Source organism: Diabrotica virgifera, chromosome 1 (assembly GCF_917563875.1).
Source record: "Diabrotica virgifera virgifera chromosome 1, PGI_DIABVI_V3a".
Taxonomy (NCBI): Eukaryota; Metazoa; Arthropoda; class Insecta; order Coleoptera; family Chrysomelidae; genus Diabrotica; species Diabrotica virgifera.
This window is the reverse complement of record NC_065443.1, coordinates 11,417,321-11,440,819: the sequence shown is the minus strand read 5'-3', so window position 1 is coordinate 11,440,819 and position 23,499 is coordinate 11,417,321. Positions and strand designations below refer to the sequence as shown.

At 32.6% G+C, this 23,499-nt stretch overlaps 3 protein-coding genes across 3 annotated transcripts; 1 reads left to right on the top strand and 2 right to left on the bottom strand.

The window, feature by feature from the left end:
- Positions 1-1,773: 1,773 nt before the first annotated feature.
- LOC114326524 (N-terminal Xaa-Pro-Lys N-methyltransferase 1) lies at positions 1,774-5,651 on the bottom strand. The gene is made up of 2 exons (XM_028274953.2): positions 5,106-5,651; positions 1,774-2,331 (listed from the first exon to the last, which is right to left on the bottom strand). Exons 1-2 carry the CDS (start codon positions 5,564-5,566, stop codon positions 1,899-1,901), a joined length of 894 nt encoding a protein of 297 aa, XP_028130754.1. The 5' UTR covers positions 5,567-5,651; the 3' UTR covers positions 1,774-1,898.
- Positions 5,652-6,034: 383 nt separating this feature from the next.
- LOC114326704 (calcium load-activated calcium channel) lies at positions 6,035-9,164 on the top strand. The gene is made up of 3 exons (XM_028275159.2): positions 6,035-6,291; positions 6,351-6,525; positions 8,210-9,164. Exons 1-3 carry the CDS (start codon positions 6,153-6,155, stop codon positions 8,445-8,447), a joined length of 552 nt encoding a protein of 183 aa, XP_028130960.1. The 5' UTR covers positions 6,035-6,152; the 3' UTR covers positions 8,448-9,164.
- A 3,132-nt stretch (positions 9,165-12,296) lies between these two features.
- LOC114326933 (reticulocalbin-2) lies at positions 12,297-23,273 on the bottom strand. Its single transcript, XM_028275443.2, has 4 exons — positions 22,823-23,273; positions 19,295-19,442; positions 15,235-15,554; positions 12,297-14,106 (listed from the first exon to the last, which is right to left on the bottom strand). Exons 1-4 carry the CDS (start codon positions 23,155-23,157, stop codon positions 13,935-13,937), a joined length of 975 nt encoding a protein of 324 aa, XP_028131244.2. The 5' UTR covers positions 23,158-23,273; the 3' UTR covers positions 12,297-13,934.
- Between the last annotated feature and the right edge of the window lie 226 nt (positions 23,274-23,499).

Genomic DNA, 23,499 nt, shown 5'->3' with positions numbered 1-23,499 from the left:
TTTCTATGTTCAAAAAGTTGGACGGGTTTAAAATGAATGGTTTAAAAAAAATAAGATCAAATTATAGAGCGCATTTTTAAATTTTCTTAAAAATGTTACTTTTTCCATGTAACTTGAAAATGATAAGGGATACAGTAATGAAAAATAAAAACGAAATTTTTATCCAAAAGAACCCCACATTTTTGTGCGGTATCTTTTTTTCGTATCTCTTATCATTTTCGAGTTACACGGAGAAAAAGGGAAGATTTTCAAGAAAATTTAAAAATGCGCTGTATAATTTGATCTTATTTTTTTTTAAAACCGTTTATTTTAAACCAGTCTAAATTTTTGGACATAGAAATAACACTATAATAAAAAGTATTGTAAATGCAAAATGATGTATTTTAATTCTGATGGATGAGGGGTTAAATATACTTATCATTTCTTCTTAAAATACATTAGTAATCAATTTTTTTGTAGCATATCTCGGTTAGTTTGAATGTAATCGACATTTAATATTGCTCATTTTAAATGTATTTTCAAGCACTACACCTAAAATCGACCGTTTCTCTGTTATTTCAAGTTGAATATACCGATTTGAGCATGCACCAAAAAACAAACTCTTCTCACCTACCATATCTCTTTTTGTATTATAACTAGAAAATTTATGAAGGAACGAATCTCTTTGTTTTTTTATAAGGTGTAAAAATATTTTGTGTAGTTTTTTTGTTACATGCATAGTTTTTAAGGTATTCGCAAAAATCCGTCCGAAAAGGTGTCATTTTTCAATGAAAATAGCCCATTTTCAACCACGAATAACTCAAAAAGTATTGAGTTTTCAAAAAATAATTCTAAAACAGTTTTTGATTAGAATCGGGTTTCTAGCCTTTTCCGTGGCTATTTTAACCAAAAAAAATTTCACCCCCGAAAAGGGGTGGCAACCACCCCCAAGATAGAAGCGCACATCGTCATAGGGTAGACTTTCTTTCTTAAGCTATTCCCTACTTACTGTGAAAATATCAAGTAAATCGATGTAGTAGGATCGAATTCGGAGCCAAATACCCTCATTGACCCCTATAAGAGATGTCGCTGAATTGCGTCCCAATGGGGATTTCAATGATCTTTGAAATTTCCCTTAAATAGAAGGGCTAGCTGGTTTTCGCTTCAGAGGTGTGCACGCTGCTCTACTGAGAATGCCTCTAAGGCAGAAACAGCTGTCCAGGGATTGTGCATCCCTCTGAATCGAAAACAAGCCAATACCATCTTTTGCTTTTCTATCTTTACTCAGTACTAGGAAGTTTCTTTCTGTCCATTTCCTAGACGAATGAAAACGGAATGTGACTGCATATAGTAGAGTCCTTTTTGTTTTCTATATTCGTCGTCTGCTGTCTTATAAACTGTAAAAGTAGCAGATTAAGGATGTACCAGAAAGAACTTCCAACAAGAAAAGTTTCAGATGTAAATACCTACATATTTACCATTTTAATTTTTATTATAATGGTGAATTTTGCATCTGAGACTTTTCAGTTTGTTTAAGAGTGTCTTTCAGTAATTTCGTCTTTCATATCGAAAATATTTTTTGGCGAGTTAGTTTGGATCTGGAAGGAGAAAAGGTGGAGATGGGAATACTTTGGGTTTGGACAGGGTTAACCCGGGGATGAGAGACTGGAAAAATCCATCAGCTCACGTGAGCTGGTGTGCTATTTCTAAAGTAGATCTATCCTCTGACGTGATCGCAAAGAAGTATCCACCTGCTATCCATACGATTCCTATTAAGCAAGACTAAATAAAGTCTTAAAGTCATTGTACCTTTATTTAATGTTTACTGTATATAAACAGCATTTATGTAATCAAAATCTGTAATAAAACTAACGTAAACATGTACATTCCTAAAAAAACTCAAATTGTAGACTTTGTCCTCACTTTTCAGTCACAGCTTCCGTTTCAACATTTCTAGTTTGTTCTAGCTCATTTAGATCACGTTCCACCAATTGTTGGACTTCTGTACTATTTTTCACATCTTTATCAGGTTCAGTAATTTTCTCAGCTTCTTTTGATAACTCAACTAATGGAGGAGATTCCTCTTTTACAGGTGATTCTTCTGTTGACAGTGTTGTGTCAGGTACATCATCTTTAATAGGTTTTAAGACAAACATATAGACAGAAAATAAACCTTTAGGGAAGTTGTGTTGCTTGGACTGCCTGTAACAGTTCAATTCTGTTTTTTGAAATAACTGATGGAAGAGATACATTGGTCTGGTAACTGAAGAATCTTGGTCATCTTTTTCTATATCATCTGTAGAGGTTATGTTTTCTTTTAAAATTATCACACCATTTTTCTTTAAACCCTTGCTAAAAATAAAATTTTTATATAACTAGCAGTGGTGTCATGGTGCGGGAACGCCGTTCCGGCACTGGTTAAGAAAAGAAAAAAAAAATAATAGAGAATTAGGTTTTGTAAACAAAAATTAGCAGTGTGTTCCGGCACTGCGTTCTGGCACTGCTAATTTTGCCATGACATCACTGATAACTAGATATAGTAGAGGATGATAGCACAGTTTTTTATGGCAGTGTATATAGTCAAAAAAGGTACAAAAAAATTTGCCACTCCCTTCAGGGTGGTCTTAGGAGGAAAAAAAGCACCTGCGTTTGATAGCATCCATCCTGAGTTCCTAATACATAGTGGTGCATACACAAAACAGTGGCTTGCAAATTGCAATGTTCTATACTAACACACTTCACTCAGGTAATATTCCTTTCCCACTTAAGCGAACAAAAATAATTGCAGGTAAAAGGGGGAGAAGTGTACTTTTGAAGTGTGTAAAATAAATAATTCATAGCTGAGCTTTTTCGGCTTATAAAGCCATCTTCGGAGCTATGCTACAATAAAAGATTTCTAATGAATAATTGATCTTAGAATTCAAAGTTTAACTTACGTCAAAAAGGTCAAAATACCACTATGAAGAGAGATGGGTTCCATGTATGATATAAAATACTTCTGTTTCTTATGTAGTTTTCTATTGGTTGGAAAAAACCTTGTCTGTCTGTTTAAAAAATTGCTCAATTTGCTGTTGGTTATTTTTGCATCCAGAAAAGTTAAACATCAAGAACGAGCACAAAGGACTTTCACACGAAAAATTACATTACATATAAAACGAATATTTGATCATGGTAAGGTCAAAAAAACCCTACCATTTGAATAGTACGGTGTCAGATAGCAGAATGGTCGCATGGAGGATTTTTAATGACAGCCGTACTGACACCGGATTTTTATCTAACACCGTACTATTCAAATGGTAGAGTTTTTTTGACCTTACCATGATCAAATATTCGTTTTATATGTAATGTAATTTTTCGTGTGAAAGTCATTTGTGCTTGTTCTTGATGTTTAACTTTTCTGGATGCAAAAATAACCAACAGCAAATTGAGCAATTTTTTAAACAGACAGACAAGGTTTTTTCCAACCAATAAAAAAACTACATGAGAAACAGAAGTATTTTATATGATACATGGAACCCATCTCTTTTCATAGTGGTATTTTGACCTTTTTGACGTAAGTTAAACTTTGAATTCTAAGATCAATTATTCATTAGAAATCTTTTATTGTAGCATAGCTCCGAAGATGGCTTTATAAGCCGAAACCGCTCAGCTAACAATTATTTATTTTACACACTTCAAAAGTACACTTCTCCCCCTTTTACCTGTTGTCATAAGTGTGTACAAAACTATTTCAGTCTTTACATTTTTAAAAATAATTGCAATTCTGAAACCAGTCAAACCAAATGGTAAGCCAGAAAACTACTGCCCCCTAGCCCTTTACTTAACAGGGTATATAGAATCTTAGAAAAGTTTCTCCTCAATAGAATTAGTCACCTGAAACTAGAAAATGTCCTCACTGAACAAGCAGACTTTCCCCCTCATCGAAGCTGTACAGACCAAGTCTTATCACTATCAACTTTTATAGAGGCTAATTTTCAAAAGACTGCAATATTTATAGATCTAACAGCAGCATAATATACAGTGCTAGTCAAAAGTCCGTACCCCCCCTCGTATCTTTTGAACGGTTATACCTATAATAGTGAAATTTGGAGGGAGGAAATAAACGGATGTAAGCTTCTTAACTGGTCATGACAGGTGACGTAATTGTGACAGATGACTTTACAGCGCCACTATGACAGATAATTTTAAATGGGACCTTATGGCAAGTGATACCTCGTTTGAAAGGTATTGAAAATACTTATTCAGTCATACTAATTTTGTTTGAGTTTAAACTACTTTTGATGAATAAATGAAATAAAAATAAAATTGTAGTTTCACATTTAATTAATAAAAATTCAAAATTCCGCCTATGATTACTTGTCAAAAAGGTTGACGTTGACGTAAAAACTACTAGAGAATTGAAAAACTTAAAATTTTTTCACAAAAAAAACATAGGCGGACATTTGAATTTTTATTAATTAAATGCGAAACTACAATATTATATTTATTTAATTTATTCACCAAAATCAAAATCAACTTGAACCCAAAAAAATTAGTATGACTGAATAGGTGTTTTGAATACCTTTCAAACGAGGTATCACTTGCCATAAGGTCCCATTTAAAATTATCGGTCACAGTGGCTCTGTAACGTCATCTGTCACTATTACGTCACCTGTCAAGACTAGTTAAGAAGTTTACGTCCGTTTATTTCCTCCCTCCAAATTTCACTATTATAGGTATAACCGTTCAAAAGATACGAGGGGGGGTACGGACTTTTGACTAGTACTGTATGTGTTTTTAGCACAGGGATTAGTATATAAACTGCAGGAAGATAATTAACCTCATTGACAAAATGCTGACAAACCGAATCTTTCAGGTAATAATGGGAAAGAATATGAGCACACAGATGAACCTTAATAAGGCCTCCCACAGGGTTCTGTGCTTGCCCCTTTATTTTTCAGCCTTTATATTGCTGACATGCCTGCAACCGAATCTCAGAATCAAAATTACTACAGAAAAAAATATCAAATAAATTATGAAATGTTTCATTATTAGTTTATGACACTACATTCAGGATTACTAGTTGTGTCATAAAAACTGTGGTATCAATCATATTCAAATGAAGTATAAAAAAAACATTAATTTACCTGCAAGACTTTAAAAACTTGACTAGATCTTTATTCGTTAAATGTCCTATGACCCACTGAATCCAGATAACATCATATTTGTTGGGCTCCGGCTCAAAGTTTTGCAAGCCTACAGAATAACACTCCGGTACTTTCGCTATCTTTGGTCCTAAATACTTTTTTGCTTGTTCTAGAAAAGCTGCATTTTGTTCTACTAAGTCTACCTTTTCAAACATCTCGGTCAACAAGAATTTAGAGATTCTACCGATCCCGGCTCCACAATCTAGGGCATACTCTCTTCCCGGAGGATCTTTGGAGTTAAAGAGCTGCTTTAACAACATTTTGGAGCCTTTGATGTCTGTTTGGGAGATGTATCCGAAGCCTCCGAGCATGCCGTCCAGTGTCGCTGGAATTTCTGACCAATAATTAACGGCATTGTTATAGAATATTTCTTCTGTATTGTCTAAAAATTCAAAACTCATCTTAAAACTAAAAATGTGAATAAATAAATCAATATTTAGTGTCAAAGCGACATTTGTTTTGTAGGTTAAGTTAAACACGCTATTTTCTTCTTCTTCTTCTTCTTTAGTTTATTGGCCTCCACCTACTTGGGTATTTGGCGCGAACTCCCCATTTTCTTCTTATCTTCTTTTTGTATTTTTTTACCCATTAACATTTGTCAATGCTTCTTATTATTAAAAAAACCATATTTTCTTTATTATTTTTGCTAAGCATAGTCGTTTTTTAATTTGAACAGACTGTCGTATTAGATGTGGCAACACTGTCGAGCTGGCAAGTAGAGGGCCCATTGATAATAGTGGTCCGGTGGGAAGAACACAATTTTAAAGAGTTTATTATTTAGTTTACTTAGATAATGAACAGTATTGTTAGTTATCTCTTTTTTAGATCATATTTTATTCTGAATTGATTTATAGTATTCACGTCAGTGTCTGAAAGCTTTTACAGAAACAGAAATATCTAATATGACATGATTGTGACACATCAGCTGAATATCAAATTTTATAACCTTATTTCTTGGATTATTGGATGTCCAAAAGTTTGTAAAAGATGTGGGCAGATACCCTTTTAATAGTATTTATTTCTATATGCACGGCATTCTTAGGTGAAGGTTTAACATGGGTGATGGTATACCGCACCGAAAAATATCAAAAATTAAAGACTGAAGTTGAAAAGCAAAGTAAAAAGTGTAAGTACTTTACCTCAATATCTTTGGTTTTTGTTCACTAATATATCTTAATCTTGTAGTAGAAAAACGAAAAGAAATTCATGGAGATTCGTTAGATAAACAACATAAGAAGAAAATAGAACGTGAAGAAGAAAGGCTTAAAAACAATAACAGAGACTTGTCTTTTGTCAAAATGAAATCAATGTTTGCAATAGGTTTTGCATTTACAGCTTTATTGAGCATGTTCAATAGCATGTAAGTATAAATGTCTACTTCTTAAAGTCCCTTTTCCTCAATGGAGGTTGGCTACTACAATTATTACAAACTCTTGTCTGTCTTCAGCTGTTCAAAATTTAGCTCTGTTCATTGTTAGATGTTTCTTAGCCACGCCACGATAGTCTTTTCCTTTCTAGTCCTCTTTCCTTTCACTATTAGTCGAGCATATCTGTACTTATTGTTACTCAGTATGTGGCCTAGGTACTACAGTACTGTGCGAATTAATGTGAACAAACATAATTAATTTGTAAATATGATTTATTTAGGCCAAAGGTAAATTTAGGTGCACTTACATGAGATTTTTTCATTAATTAGTATTAATATGTCCCCCTTTTACTTTTATGACTTCCTGGAGTCTTCTAGGCATGGAATCCACAAGTTTTTTGCAATTGTTTGTGATTGCTTCATCTCTAAACCACACCGTAATCACTGCTTCCACCAGTTTTGTTTTTGTTGTACAGTCAAATTTTTGCAGTTTAGCCTTACATATTGCCCACAAATTTTCAATAGGATTAAGGTCAGGTGAATTCCCAGGTCAATCAAGAAGGGTAATATTATCCTTGAAGTATTTCATCATAACCTTCGACATATGGCACGGAGCTGAATCTTGTTGAAAAATTGCAGTCCCTTCGGCCTGTACTTTGTTAAGCTCTATAGCTAAGCGTTGCCCTAGCATGGCTTTGTACTTTTCACTGTTCATCATACCTTCAATAGGAATAAGAGTGCCAGTTCCTGAGTATGAAAAACAGCCCCAGAACATTTTTTTGGTGGAATGTTTAACTGTTTGGTTAATATGGCTAGCTGAAAGTGACTCATTGGGTGCGTTCAGACGACCACAGCGACTGACTGTCAGCACAAAGCAACTTAGTGATTGTATCCAGGGCTAATAGGGAAAGCTTAGTAAATTTCTCAGAGGCTGACTTCCAGTGGTGTCGTCTGAACACCACTGCTTACTCAGCTGTCCAGCCGCTCTGGTCGTCTGAATGCACCCATTGGCTGCCTTTCATATGAATTTTGATCGCTGCCCTACACTAGGAAGTGGGTCTCATCAGAAAATAACTTTTCTCCAATCTTCTGCACTCCAATGAGCGTATTTTTTGACCAATTTAGTCTTTTTTCATCAGAGGCACTGTCAGAAGTTGTTTCTTTTGCAGTCTCACAGCTCTTCTCCCTTCTTCTAAGAGACGTCTGCGTACAGTTGAGTCGTGAATTTTTATTCCAGTCTTTTCTAAATCTTGCTGGAGGTCATAACTTTTACGTTTATACGTAAATAACGTTTTTTGGACAAAACAGCTGACAGAATAGGCACAGCAGGTGTGCCAACTTATGAAAACTTTCGATTTCGATCTCTGTTCACATTAATTCGCACAATACTGTAGGTATGATGTTTTTCTAACTTTCACTATGTTGAAAAGTTCCCGTTCTTTGCCTATTCTATGTAGCACTTCTTCGTTTGAGGTATACGATGTCCATTAAATTTTTAGGAGTCTCCAGTAGATTCATATTTCAAAGACCTCCAATTTATTTATGATTGCTGTCTTACAGGTCCACGTTTCAACTGCAGCTATTTTCTAATGTTTCTACTAGTATCAAATGTCTACTACTTTGTAGAATATGCATAACAAATTATTCTAACAACTAAATAATTTGTCTCCCGTTTTAGATTCGATGGAAGAGTGGTTGCCAGATTACCTTTCCAACCCCTGACTTGGATCCAAGGATTGAGTCACAGGAACCTTCCTGGAGAAGATTACTACGATTGCTCATTTATCTTCCTTTACATTTTATGTACAATGTCCATCAGACAGAATATTCAAAAGTTGCTTGGATTTGCACCTTCCAGAGCAGCTTCCAAACAAGGAAACAGCCTATTTGGGCCTACTCCAGGACAATTTAAATAGGATATGTGGTAATTGTTTACTGTCTCCACTACTGAGGAAAAATGCATATTTTTTACCACAATGCTGGATTTGGTTTAGATTTCTTTTTATTAGTAATGGGGTTCTCAAATACCAAAAATCAACTAATATTTGGTTCCTTAAAGTTCTTGAGATGTCTCTTAAAGAAAGAACTTAAAGGAAAGTATTTGAATCCTAGCTGATGATTGGTATTTTAGAAACATGTTGGCTGCGTTACGAGACAAATAGACTTCATATTACAGTAACAGCAAGCAGAGAACAGGCTCCATAATTGGAGATTTGTATCTGCGAAAATTATGGTATTATAAGGAGTTTGAATTTCTGTACAATCAGACTCGCTACTTGATCAACACCAATGAGTCATGAGTAAAATCGTCGTTGTTAAAACCGGAGTCATGAGTAAAATCGTCGTTGTTAAAACCGCAGCATTATAGTGCGTATGTTAATCACCCACTTTAGCACTTACTAGAGAAAGTATCCTAATAATACATGTTAGCCATTTAGCAGAATACTCATACACACATAAAAAGTATCATTTTATCTTAGTTAGAACGGAAAGTAAACAATTACAACATAAAATGTTGACTCATTTGTTAAATTCTGAAATTTGTTTATTATTTATTAGCTTTATCTTTAGTATAATAACATATCCAATACAGTAATGTAATTGAAAGACATTCAATAAAGACTTCTGTAGTACTACTGTCGTTTTTATCAAATATATCATAACAACTTGGACAAGATTCAGTCGAATATTCACGTTATTTTTTTTGAAGTTATACTTCTTTACCGGCGATATGAGGGTGAATTTTTATATGTTAAAACCTATGATCCCGGCGCATGCGCATTATAACTTTGTTCTGATTGGATGTTCAAATGACATGTCAAACATTATTCAATATGGCGGCTGAGGCACAGCTGTAGTTAGATTATTTATGGTTGTTGCGTTTTAAAATTTGTGTGAAAAGAAACAACAAACAAAAGTTAGTTAATAGTTATACTGCCTTTTTAAATAGTTTTCATATACCTATATTTTTGGACTTTTGGACAAGGAAAACTCATTCTAATTTGCTAAGTAGTTTTTATTATAATCATATTTTAATTATACATTTGGATTAGGTTGAAATACAGTAGAGCGTCGATTATCCGAACTAATTGGGGGACAAAGGTGTTCGGAAAACCGATTTGTTCGGATAATCGAACTACAATATATTGATACATATTTATAGTCATACATATTTATCCACAAGTGAATAAAAGCCATATTTATATACCTACATATTTATTTATATCTTGATAATGACAACTAGCAACTAAACAAAAAAGTGCAGTCTTTGCAACAACATAATTATTTTTGGATACAATATTGAAGAAAATTGAACATATTTTAAACGTCAATTACTAACGCTTGCTCGGTATTCGAGTGCGGGACGCGGGAGTCGATAGTTCGAATAAGCGGTCGTTCGGTTGATCGACGTTCGGATAATCGACGCTCTACTGTACATTTATTTTCTCAAGAATGGGGATTTTAGAGAGAAATCCCAAATTAGGTCCGATTTTTATTTTTAAATTATGATTTTTTGGCGTAGATTTATTTATCTAGTAGGTATGTAATGCTTTGATTTACATACTTAATTTGATTACCAACAAAAGTTCTACCAATCTTCATCTAATATATTGTTTTCTTACTATTTTGTTATATTTTAATATTTTCTTCCACAAAATTTAAACTACATAATTTAACTATATTCAAAACAACTGTCAAACAGTAAAACGTTCAGTTACCCTATTTTTCCACATGACAAATAATGTGGAATTGGACGAGTGAGTCTAGACTTCGATTACGAATCAAAGGTACCCGAAATTCACGTTTTCGATTCCCGATGCAAGTTTTTATTTTTTTATGCATTTTATGATTGTAAGTATATTTGTTATATATTTTTTTTTTCAGAAAATGCGTATTTAAAATTTTTGCCAACAATTATTATCGTTCAGAAATCATTTTTTCTTTGTGGCATTTTTCAATGTGTTTGTGTGCGTTTTATTCATTTATTTTTTTAAATTTTTGGTATTGTCTTAAAAATCACATAATATGTAGTAGAAGTATAACTTCTTACGTGCGTACAAAGTACACACACATTCTTGTTTTCTATATATTTCTTTACAGCTTCCAGCCATGTATTTACTATGATTATGTATGTCCATAATCAATTGGAACAAGTTATATATCTCTCTCCACATGTTAGATATTTCAATTTTCTTGTTTTGATTGTATTAAGATTTCCATTTCTTTATTCATCCTTCTCAAAACCTCTTGTTGGTTTTCTCCAGAATTAAAAAAACTGCTCATACTAGATTCAAACATACTCAGTCGGCTGCTGATTATACCTTATTTTCAGATCTTAGAACACAATGCAAAACATTAACAAATCAATGCTATAGATCTTATATCTCCAACATTGAGGAATCTATTCACTCATTCAAAACAATTTTGGAATCATGTAAACTCATTGAATAAAAGCCATGGAATTCCAAGTGTTATGCATTTTAATGACTTGTCAACAGAATCAAGTGAGGAAATAGCAAACTTGTTTGCGAGTCATTTCTCTAGTGTCTATCGCTCAGACAAATTTAATTTAAGTAACTACAATTTTAAATTAATTAATTCTTTACTCATCTTTAAATTAAGACGTATTGGATTTCCTGAGTGGTTTCTTTCATGGTTGAGTAGTTATCTTGATGAAAGAGTTCAGTTTGTTTTTATAAAGGGCTCACTTTTGATTCCTATCTTGGTCAGTTCAGGGGTCCCACAAGGCTTACATGTGGGTCCTCTTCTCTTTAACTTGTTTATTAATGATATTTCTGAGGTAATAAAAGTTTGTCAGTTTTTACTATTTGCCGCCGATGACCTTAACACGTTCAGTGCTACTCATATATTAGTAACATTGCTGTTATTTGACAGTTCCTCGTCATTTATCCCACACATTAATAATTTGTCAAATAAAGCATACCGTAATCTAGGTTTTATCACAAGAAACTCTCGAGATCTTTCCGTACCCACATATAGAATTTTATATCTTACTTTCCTCTGTAGCATCCTGTCTTATGCTTCTATAGTATGGTCACCATACTATTTTAACCATATTTACACCCTTGCTCAAAATAAGTTTCTCCGGATTTGTGCTTATAGATAAAACTTAAAGAACATGTCTTCGGTGGAATTAAGGTCAAGGCTAAATATTAGTTCCTTAGAAGACTACAGAACTACAAGAATGTGATTTAATTTTTCTCTCTAAACTACTTGACCATACCACCGACTGTTCTGATTTATTAAGTTGCATCAACTTTAGATGTAGCACTAGAATTCTTAGAGACATGCCCGATTTTCTATAAAACACTATCACACGAACTATGGCAAATTCTCTCCAATTAACAGGATTCAAACACTGGGAAATGACTTTAGTCAATCTTATGATCTGCTGGATATAAGATCTGTAAGATTTAACCACTGCCTGACTGAGTATGTTAGGAACCGAAGATGAGGGACCTTTACCTTGGAGTCTTCATTTCATTTGATTTTAATTGTCAGAGATTTTCATTTTAATAATATTTTCAGGAAATTTAATTTTCTTAAATTCTAATCATTTGTTTAACAATATTTAATACTTAGTTTAGTATTTTTGTTATGGTTAGGATACATTATTTTTGTTATTTGTAAAAATGGGGACATCCCGTAATAAATAAATAAATATATGTGTGACATATTCTGTCCACGATATTTTCAGAATTCTTATGAGCAAAATATAGAGTAAACAAAAAAAAAAGTCTATGTCTGTGGGAAATATTTATTTACATAAAATTACAATATTAACCTATGTATGGCACAGTAAATACATAAACTACTCCTAGAATAAGTACAAATCAATAAATAATAACTTTAGCGAATAATATATAAAGCATTGTCAAATTATAACTTGTGTATTCTTTGGGGCTCACTGAGATTACAATTACATTCATACATAACAAAAAGTTGAACAGACTTACTACCTACTATGAGAATAATTATCAAAATTTGATCAAAATAATCATGTATGAGTACAACATGTATCAGAACAACAGTTGAAAAAGGGGGTAAGAACTGTGATTAAAAGAAATAAAGAAAATTCCAAATATATAATACTGATTTTTATAATGTGAGGCATTGACACTAAACAAGACAGAATTAACTTTTTCACAAACTCTCAAATAAGTAAACAACAGTCTTGTGAGATAAGATACCAACGACATAAATGTTTATTATTTTAGATCAAAGACGCCTCTTTGAGTTTGTAATCTGAGAAAGAAACCAAAACTAACCATGGCTGGTGTCCTATTAGGTTTGTTCCAACTCGATACAAAACCGTTCCTGAGCGCTGACGAGTATGCGCAGTAACGAAAAATGTGTTACGGCGCAGAAGTATTCGTTATTGCGCATGTGCGTAACGATTCAAGAACGGTTTTGTATCGAGTTGGAACAAACCTATTATGTATAAAATGATTGGAGAATGGAGAGCAAGAGAAAAATGCATGGCCAACTTCAAATATGCTAATGATACATTAATTATATGAGGCTATGTGTGCAACAAGGTGACTTTGGGCGAATTTTTTTCTTTTTGCCATTCTTTTCATGTTTACTCACTACGTTAGTTCCTTCACATGACACAGTGGTTCATTAATTCATAATCGTAATTATTGTCTTCAATTATTAAATTAAATAATAAAATTTTCCGAGTTCGCCCTCACTCGATAACTTGAAAATTGTGTTTTTCTCAAACGGGGGATTTTCGAGTTCACCTTTGTTGCACGCATAGGCTCATATCTTCAAGCCAGAAGGAGCTAGACCTTCATATTGAGAAAATTTATAACCATCAGTAATAAATATCATTGTTAGTGCAATTACAACAAAGTCATGGCTATATTCTAGAGAGAACTTACATGTATGCTGCCAGTGATAGACCAGTACCTAAATAATTTTTAAATATATTTTAAAACAATGCTGCAATAATGTCTTGGTCCAGAAATATAAATATATTATATAAATTAATAATAAGTCGTAGCCATAATAATACAACAAAAAAATCTAAAATTTGCATATTTAGTCTTTACAATTTGAAAAATACTGACAAAATTTAATGATAACCTAACAAAAGGTTTAAAAATCAATAACTGAAGAACAAACTTCCAAAAAGAGTTAAAATAAAACAAAAACAACAAAAATTTAAACAATAAATACAACAATTTTTAATTTTGAAAGTAGTATCTAAAAATTTTAGAACAAATAGCATAATTAGCTCCATATAAGTAGTAACAATCCAGAAAAGAATCAGTGAAGGTGCTTAGGAAAAGATTGTGTATTGGTAACCCTATAAATCACCTGAATGAGCTGATCAAATTAAAATCAAACAAGTAATTTTCAATAATAAAACCTTATCATAATTCATCATCAAAATGGTGAATGTTATGTAAATGGTCCCCATAATCTGTAGCTTCACTTCCTACAAAAATGTCATGGTGTGCTAGTATTTCTGAAAAGCTTAGTACACCGTCATGAGTGTCATCGGAAGAGGCAAATAAGTGATCCACTTCTTCATCAGCAATTTCGCTGAAAACAATAATAGTTTACAATATTTCTACTCATAATATATCAAGAAGTCTATAATGTAATCATTATCCATCTGACAACTACCATTTTTTTACTCATTCGCCAATGGTTTATAAAGAAAATCAAACTGTATCTATTAAAACACAGGTTTAATTGTTTATTTTTGTAAATTGAAAAACAACAAAAGTTATGCAGATGGGAGAAACAAGAGAATAACTTAATATAGAAATTGAAGGAGAAAAAATAGAATATGTAAGTTAAAACTCTTACATACTTAGGAGTAATAATAGAAGAAACATAATCTTTAGAAGCAGAAATAAATAGCAGAGTAGAGAAAATGCTACTACTGTATCATACAATGAACAAAAAATTTATATGCGAAAAGGAAATAGCAGGGAATACAAAAATGACAGTCTTCAAAGCAGTTTATTGACCTGTTCTGACGTTTGACAGCGAATCGTGGGTACTAAAGGTACAGAAAAGAGCCAGATACAGGCTATAGAGATTGAGTTTGTAAGAAGAGTTAAAGGTGCTACCAAAATTGGTATAATAAGGAAGAAACTGAAAATGTAATCCACATTGAAGTATAGAACAGAGACAGTTGAATTGATGGGGTTATTTACACCAGATGAAAGATACCATACCAGTGAGAAGAGTGTGGGAAGCAAAAATAATGACAAACAAAAAAAAGTAACACCAAGACACACATGGGATGACAAGATCGGAAAGATATTTGAAAGCAGAGGTGTGACATGGACATGAAGGTTTTTTTGATTAATATATAAAGGAGGTAACACTTTAGAAAACGATTCCAGTGAAAACTTGTTTCAAAACAATCTATCTTGTACCTGAAGCACAGTATCAAGAGGGCCAGTAGAACCACTTTCCGAAAAATTGGAAGTAAAACCTGTAGTCGTGCATGGCGACCGCGCAATGTTCTTAGTCGCTTTTGCCCCACTCTCGCATCGCTAGTCGCATAGAAACGTACTGGTTTTAACAGGGAAAACCCTCATCCACCACTGGTAAATTATCAATTGTGTACTGCCGGTATTACTTCTTGAGATCAAAGTGCCGACAGAGAAGTGGTTTTACTGTGTCTCAACGTACATAATTTAAAATTATACTTACTCATTACTAGGTACTACCCAAGACAAAATCTCATTGCCAGTCAACTTTCCATCACCATTTGAATCAAAAGCGTCAAATTTAGACTTTTCAGTCAGCAAATCTTCTTTGCTCATATGTGTACCCCTTTCTCCCACAAATTCTTGAAAAATAAGGCCATTGTCTCCATCTGTATCTTTTTCTTTCAGCGTTTGTTCTAATATAAGTGGAAGCATGCTGGGATATTCTTCTGGGTGGGAAAATGGTGCCCATTCATTCTCATCCAGAATACCATCACCATTCACATCTGCTGCCTTCCACATTGCTCTATCAGATTCAATAAGCTAGAAATATAATAAAATTTATATTAGACCAATCAAGTTAGTAAAAAATAAGCCGTTTTTCGACATACTTGAAAAGACGAGGTTTGACAGTTGAAATGTGTAGTATGAGATATTACAAAAAGGCTACCATCTTGGGATTCATCAATTTTTTAGTGGAACATTTTTTAAATAAACAATCAAAACGCCAAACTTAGTTTTTGGCTCATAACTTAAAAACTTGTTTATTTAGAAATTTGACGTCCACAGGTAGTTTTTCAGAAAAAAAAGATACATCGAATGAGATACACCAAATTAAAATCGGTTAATAAACAAAAAAGTTATTGCAAAACGGACGACAAAATCACTGTTTTTGAATATTGTTAATAACAATTTTATTGTTTATTAAAATATGTTTAAATATACCTAAACTTGAGGGCATTATGGTGTTTGAATGGTGTGCAAAAAATGGTCCAGATCTGTTGAATAGTTTTTGCAAAATTTAATTTGTTTATAAAATTTTTTGAAAAACGAGCTAAGTTCTGAGGCTGGTCCAGTTAATATGGCTGAATGTATCTCAATAATCAGGGACTCATTTCCTTCGTTAAGATGTATACTAATACCCTATGAAAAAAAAAAGTAAAAAAAATACATGTACGTACACAAAATTATTTGTTAATAAATAGCAGTTTTTAAGCTTATAAACAATTACAATAACTTCGTAGAAATTAGATCAAATTAAATGGCAATAAAAATACTGAAAGCTGGTTAAAATACACAACTTCTAAAAAAAATTTTTAGGTCCTACGACCCTTGGGGTCTGAGATAGCCCCTTTTTTTGAAAAAATCACTGTTACGGTAATTAACAACACTAAGATCTGAAATTAACCAATCTTTTATAAGAAAAGTCAAAGTTTTTAACAAAGTTTTTTGCAAGAAAAAATGTTGAAAATTGTTTAAACAGTATTGTTATAAAGAAAGAGTATTTTGCGTTCCGACTAAAGTAAAAAAAAATGATGGGCGCAGCCGAATGAGAATAAATTCGCGGACTAGCATTCGCTAGCGCTAGACCGTTGCAGCCCATTTTTAACATTGACAGTATACCGGATTTGAAGCTTAATATTATATTTATATATTTTGGTAGAAACTTGAATTTTATGAATATTATTATGTTGCACATTTATTTAGTAAAATTACATTTTTAATAAATAGATTTAAAAAATAACAATAAAAAGGCCACAAAGTCAAAATATGCAACAGAAAAAAAGTTACGCGACCTTATAGACGAGTGATACGTGGTACTCCCCCCAAAAAACGCTCATTTCTCGAGATATCAACCACGGTGTGGTGAATGGCTAATTTTGGTCTTCCTTTATACTTTTTATGGTCCTGAAAACGAAAATGAGTTTTATTTTGAATTTTAGATGGGGAAACATTGTCAAAATCGCAATTTTACCCTAAAAATAAAAAAAGACGTTTTTCTTAAAATTAAAAGTTACACCATTTTTTTTTTCTATAAAACATTTTCTTCTCTGTACTCTAGATTTTAACTTAAAATTAATTAAACAGCTAAATTTCAAATTTCGTTACTCAACTTTTGCGATTAAACTTTGCAATTCAAGAATCTGCACCTTTTACTTCAAACAATTTATAACTTTCTTTATGGCAAGACAGAAATATTGAAGCAGGTCCCATTGTCTTCAGAAATGTGAGAAATATATACTATAAAAATATCAGAAAAAAATATTACAATGGAACAGAGTTGTAGCAAATTAAACTCAAAAAAACGTGATTTTTTTTATTTTTAGGGTAAATTTGCGATTTTGATAATGTTCCCCCAAGTAAAATTCAAAACAACCCTAATTTTAGTTTTGAGGACCATCAAAAATATAAAGTATGACCAAAATTAGTATCAGTATCTCGAGAAATAAGCTTTTTTTGGGGTGTGCCGCTCGTCTATAAAGTCACATAACATTTTTCCTATTGCATATTTTAAATTCAATTTTTTTGGAAAACTTCTTCATAAATTATATTTTATTTCTGTGTTAATTAAAATTATAAACTAAAAAGTTTGTCACTCAACTTTTTTAAGTAAACATGAAACTAACGAAATCTGACGACAAAATTTTTAAAATTAACAACTTCTCTTTTAACGTGTTGAGTCTGGACAAATCTCATTGTTATCTAAATGCTTCAAAGATAACACAGTAAAATTTTCAAAAGGAAATATTTACAGCGACCAAAAATACAGTGAGTTAAAATTGAAAAATCATCAAGATTGATTTTTCGCATTTTTGCATAAAATTTGATTTTTGAACATGTTCCACTAATTCTAGAAAAAAAAAATAACTCCATATTCGGATTCAGAGACCTCGAAAACATAAGGAATGATAAAAATTTGTCATTCACCTTAAAGTGGATTTTTGTGGTCGGGATAACGTAATTTTAATAGTTGCTGCCGCATGCCGGTCGCCAACCGCGCCCACTATTCAGTCAGTCGACTACGCCCGCTATTTTTTACTTTAGTCGGAACGCAAAATACTCTGTGTTTATAACACTCCTATTTAAACAATTTTTAACATTTTTTCTTACTAAAAACTTTGTTAAAAACTTTGACTTTTCTTATAAAAGATTGGTTAATTTCAGCTCTTAGTGTTGTTAATTAACGTAACAGTGATTTTTTCAAAAAAAAAGGGGCTATCTCAGACCCCAAGGGTCGTAGGACCTAAAATTTTTTTTGAAAGTTGTGTATTTTAACCAGCTTTCCGTATTTTTCTTGCCATTTAATTTGATCTAATTTCTACGAAATTATTGTAATTGTTTATAAGCTTAAAAACTGCTATTTATTAACAAATAATTTTGTGTACGTATATGTAATTTTTTTTTACTTTTTTTTTCATAAGCTGTTAGTATACATCTTAACGAAGGAAATGAGCCCCGGATTATTGAGATACATTCAGCCATATTAACTGGACCAGCCTCAGAAATTAGCTCGTTTTTCAAAAAATTTTATAAACAAATTCAATTTTACGAAAACTATTTAACAAATCTGGACCATTTTTTGCACACCATTCAAACCCCATAGTGCCCTCAATTTTGGGTATATTAAAACGTATTTTAACAAACAATAAAATTGTTATTAACTATATTCAAAAACAGTGATTTTGTCATCCGTTTTGCAATAACTTTTTTGTTTAATAACCGATTTTTATTTAGCGTATCTCATTCGATGTATCTTTTTTTTCTGAGAAAGTTACCTGTGGACGTTAAATTTCTAAATAAACAAGTTTTTAAGTTATGAGTAAAAAACTAAGTTTGACGTTTTGATTGTTTATTTAAAAAAATGTTCCACTAAAAAATTGATGAATCCAAAGATGGTAGTCTTTTTGTAATATCTCACACTACACATTTCAACTGTCAAACCTCGTCTTTTCCGTTATGTCTAGTAAAAACCTAACTTGATTGGCCTATATAGAAACATAAGTTTTAGACACTAGATAAATAAAAAATATTGTTATTTGTTTTGCATTGCGCACACTTGTCTTATTACTAAATAAATACTTTCATAGATCTTATTCAAAATATTCTATCCATTTTTATGTTTCCCTTTATTCTGTGGTCTACCAATGTATACTTTAATACTTATTGACATTCTGTATCTTCTGTTTTTTATTTTTTATAAATATACCTTTTACAAATTACTAGTTTTATTATTTATTTAAAAACTAAACAGGAAATTTATTAAGGAAAAACTAATAACTTACGTGTTCATTTTCTCCACCAATATCAATATTATTTTCAGAACTGTCTAGCCCATAAGTATCTGCCAAATATTCTTCCCAAGTGACTTGTCCATCATTATTTTCATCAGCATCTTCCAATCTATCTTTAGCCTCTTCCTCGGAAAGCATACTAAAATATAGCCTTCATTATTATAATAATTCTAACATCTGTTTATTATTTATTTATTTATTAACAGTAGAACCCCTTTTTACAGTTAATATCAATAATATTGGCTATGAGCATGTGTGTTTGGTTGTATAGGAGTTAGTAATTTCCAGTCACGTCTAGTCTGTTAAAATGTAACTAATTTCGTAAAAAAATAATTACTAAAATCACTAATCTCTGTTTCAAACGTTATAGCTCGGAGACAAATCCAACAGTATCTGGGTCACCTTCCCAGATCTCTTTAGAAGATTCTCACCTCAGAAAAAAAAATCTCTGTTTCAAACATTAGAATCAGTATGGTTGTATATTGCAAGCGGGATTGTCATTCTGTGAATTTTCACAAATAAATCCTCCTTTAGTATTTCACAGCAGTTAATAGCAATAATCCTCTAAAAGTACCTGCCTAATACTACCTTTCACAGCTGTTGCCGTTGAGAGCGGCAACATTGTCAAGAAAATTCTCATTTAGTTTGTATTGGCCCTATCCTTCGTACACTGACTCTAATGTCTGACATGCGGTATAGACAGATGTGTCTAAGATTAGCAAACCAACATTTATTTATTTATTTATTTATTTTCAACGGGCTGTAGCCCAATAAGATTACAAGTTTATAATATATTCCAATATACATAATACGTGTGTTAATAATTAAAATACAATTAAATAGTAATAGTAAAACAATAATACAATAAAATATAAATATCACAAACTTAATTACATAATTCAGATTTATATATCACAAAAATATTTCAATCTACTTATGTGTGTCAATAATTGTTAAAATATAATAAAATAGTTATAATACAATAAAATATAAATATCACAAACAGATTTAGATATCACAATAATGACTACCTATTCCACAACTACTCAAACATGCGCCTGAGGCCTGAAATGAATTCAGACTTCGGTGCAAAGAAATCTAGATCAGGGTGAATATTTGCCCATCTTAGTGCTCGAGATAAAAAGGTGTTATAAGCATAGTTGGTTCTATGGATAGGAACATATAATGTTTGGTTCAATCGAGTTCTACGGAGAGGTACATGGAGACCAACTTGCTCAAGTAGCTGAGGACACAAAACTGTTGAATTAATTATGCCATAAAGCGTCCTTGCATCTTTAATTACTCGTCGGTCACGCAATGAGGGAATACCCAATTGAGTTTCAATTTGATGATAATTTACATGATTTAACTCAAAAGTTATACCCAGTTTATATGCTACGTACCTTAAGAACTTGTGTTGGACTGTCTCGATTTTTGATATGTAAATATTATAAGATGGAGACCATACACAAGAACAATACTCTAGATGAGGTCTAACTAAAGAACAATATAGTAGTTTAATTGCTTCAATATTCTGAAAGTCTCTAGTGCATCTTTTTATAAAACCAAGCATTTGTAAAGATTTTGAAATTTTTGACATATAATGTGATTCAAATAAAAGTTTACAGTCCAAATTAATTCCCAAATCACGAATTTCAGTAACCCAGTCAACAGGAATATTCTGTATATTATAATTATATTCTATTTCGTCTCTCGATCGTCCAAAAGAAATAGCATGACACTTGGATGCATTCAGGGCCATGGCATTCAACATACACCACTCACTCAACCGATCAAGATCATGTTGAAGATTAATACAATCTTCTGTATTGTTGATAATTGTGTAGAACTTTAGATCATCTGCAAAAGAAGAGGTGAACTGTGCCGGAAGCAGTGGTGTATATCATTGATGAATATGTTAAATAACAGGGACCCCAAATGCGAACCCTGAGGTACTCCTGAATGAACCTTAATCTCACTGGAAACAAAATCCCTGATACGCACCATCTGAACTCGGTCAGTCAAGTATGTTCTCAGTCACTCAAGAAGTAGACCATTAACACCCATTTGATTAAGTTTAAATATTAAAATATTATAGTTGACCCGATCAAAGGCCTTGGTGAAATCGGTGTATAGCGCATGAACCCTACAGCCCCTCTCCAAGGCCTTCCTCAGGAAGTCCACAAACACTAGTATGTTACATTCAGTTGATCTGCTATTCTGAAATCCAAATTGTTGGTCTACTAGCTGTTTTTCAAGTGAAGCTTTAAGATAGTCACATACAAAACATTCAAATATCTTTGGTATTACACTAATTATACTAATGGGCCTGTAATTATTCACCAATGAATTATCTCCCGCTTTATAAATAGGTGTTAAAAATCTATTTTTCCAACATTCTGGAAATTCACCCTTATTTAAGGTTATATTAAAGATGTGAAAAAGAGGTCTGGATAATATAAAACAACAGTTTTTGAGAAAGCTGGGAGGCAATCCATCAGGACCAGGACCCTTACTTGCATCCAGTTCTGATAATTTTAGATAAATATCAGAAATAGCTATGTTGAAACCAGTCAGGTTAGTAAGACCAAATGTAGGTGAGTCACTGGGTATGACACATATTTGAGTGGAATATACTGTAGAAAAATATTCTGCAAAAAGATTTACAATATCTGGTCCGTGACTGGATGCAACACCACCATACCTCAACACAGTGGGCAATGAGGGCTTTCTCCTCCGTGTTATCCCAACAGAACTGTGACAAAAAATCAGTTATTTTACATCATAGACATAATATTATAGTTTATAAACAGATTGAAAATCATAGGTCCAAGGTAAGATCCCTGAGGAAAAGCAGAATGTGCTGAAATGTGATTAGATAAGTGGTTTGGATAACACAGAACACCTAGAAGAACACTTAGCGGAACTATGGTGGGACATAGGCCAGTAGGAAGACCAAGGAAGAGGGGGATAGATGAACTGAGAACCGATGCTAAAGAGATATTAAGGGTGGACAACTGGAGGAGAGCAGCCAGGCTCCAGGAACAGAGATACTTAGAGAGGAGACCAGGGCCTGACTTAAAATGTAGGTTTACACACCTTATGAAAAATTGAGAAGGGATCTGATCAGGAGGTAAAAAGGTAAGGTAAGGTTTTTAAAATTTCTATAAACCAGGGGTAATAACAGGTGGTTGAAGCATAGCACTGGCCCTGTTAGCTTCCTTGTATACTGTAGGCCCTAAAGACAGCAGACTACCCTGCTATAATCCCAAAGCTGCATTAGCAGTATAAAACAGGAGGCTATTATTATACCTTATCAGGGGCGTAGCTCAAGGTATCCTTTAAACTTTGAATACCTCTGCAAGAGTTACCTATATTATAGACATGTTAAAAGCGGCTAAATGATCAGAATCAGAAAGGTTACCAACATTCAAGTCTCAACGAAATTACAGAATTGTTATTGAATAATTATATTTCTCACACTTTTTAAAATGTAGTTGTTTTCTACATGTAGCTTACCTAAACGAACGAATGATCCAGGCTTTTAACTCATGTCTTTCAATCTGACTATCATTATTAAGGTCCATCTTTTTAAGAAGTATTGCTAAACGTCTTTTGGCCTCCTCTGGAGGTAGTTGGTCGTACATTTCAGCCTCCTTGTGGCTTCCCAAAATGGCTTCATGATCGAATTCATTGTAGTGTTCACCTTCTTCAGAAAAGTGACCATGGTTCCGGGGGCTGTAAGCCCCATCTGATTCTCTTTCTTTATGAATCTCGTTGGTATGACTGTGCATGACACCTGCGTTGATTGTATTTGCAAATATAAGAAAGAGGTAAAACAATACACGAAACATTTTGTGGTTCTTGTATATTTCCTACCATATAATATTTAAATATTTTAAACTAATCTATATTTTTTATAAAACAAACTTCAAGCAGATGTCATAACAAATAAACGTCATCGTGTCAGCATATTCTTCTTTTACTTTTTACTCAACATGTTTGGAAGTACACTTAACATCACTGTCTTAGATTTGGCAACACTGTCGAATAGAGGGCCGAGTGGCCATATCGGAAAGAATCCAATTTTAAAGAATTATCTTTGATTGAAATTACACAAATTATTTCAGTATTACACACACAAAAGAAATTAATTTAAGGTTTTTTATTTCATAACTCTATAAAAAGAAATATTT

What these genes read in the sequence shown, in the direction of transcription:
- LOC114326524 (XM_028274953.2), bottom strand. Translation starts at nt 5,566, where the DNA reads ATGAGTTTTGAATTTTTAGACAATACAGAAGAAATATTCTATAACAAT. An exon ending in AAGTTTTTAAAGTCTTGCAG is followed by an intron (nt 2,332 to 5,105) that starts GTAAATTAATGT and finishes TTTTATTTTTAG; the next exon opens with CAAGGGTTTAAAGAAAAATG.
- LOC114326704 (XM_028275159.2), top strand. Translation starts at nt 6,153, where the DNA reads ATGTGGGCAGATACCCTTTTAATAGTATTTATTTCTATATGCACGGCA. An exon ending in TGAAAAGCAAAGTAAAAAGT is followed by an intron (nt 6,292 to 6,350) that starts GTAAGTACTTTA and finishes TTAATCTTGTAG; the next exon opens with TAGAAAAACGAAAAGAAATT. An exon ending in TTGAGCATGTTCAATAGCAT is followed by an intron (nt 6,526 to 8,209) that starts GTAAGTATAAAT and finishes CTCCCGTTTTAG; the next exon opens with ATTCGATGGAAGAGTGGTTG.
- LOC114326933 (XM_028275443.2), bottom strand. Translation starts at nt 23,157, where the DNA reads ATGTTTCGTGTATTGTTTTACCTCTTTCTTATATTTGCAAATACAATC. An exon ending in TGGATCATTCGTTCGTTTAG is followed by an intron (nt 19,443 to 22,822) that starts GTAAGCTACATG and finishes GCTATATTTTAG; the next exon opens with TATGCTTTCCGAGGAAGAGG. An exon ending in TTGGTGGAGAAAATGAACAC is followed by an intron (nt 15,555 to 19,294) that starts GTAAGTTATTAG and finishes TTATATTTCTAG; the next exon opens with CTTATTGAATCTGATAGAGC.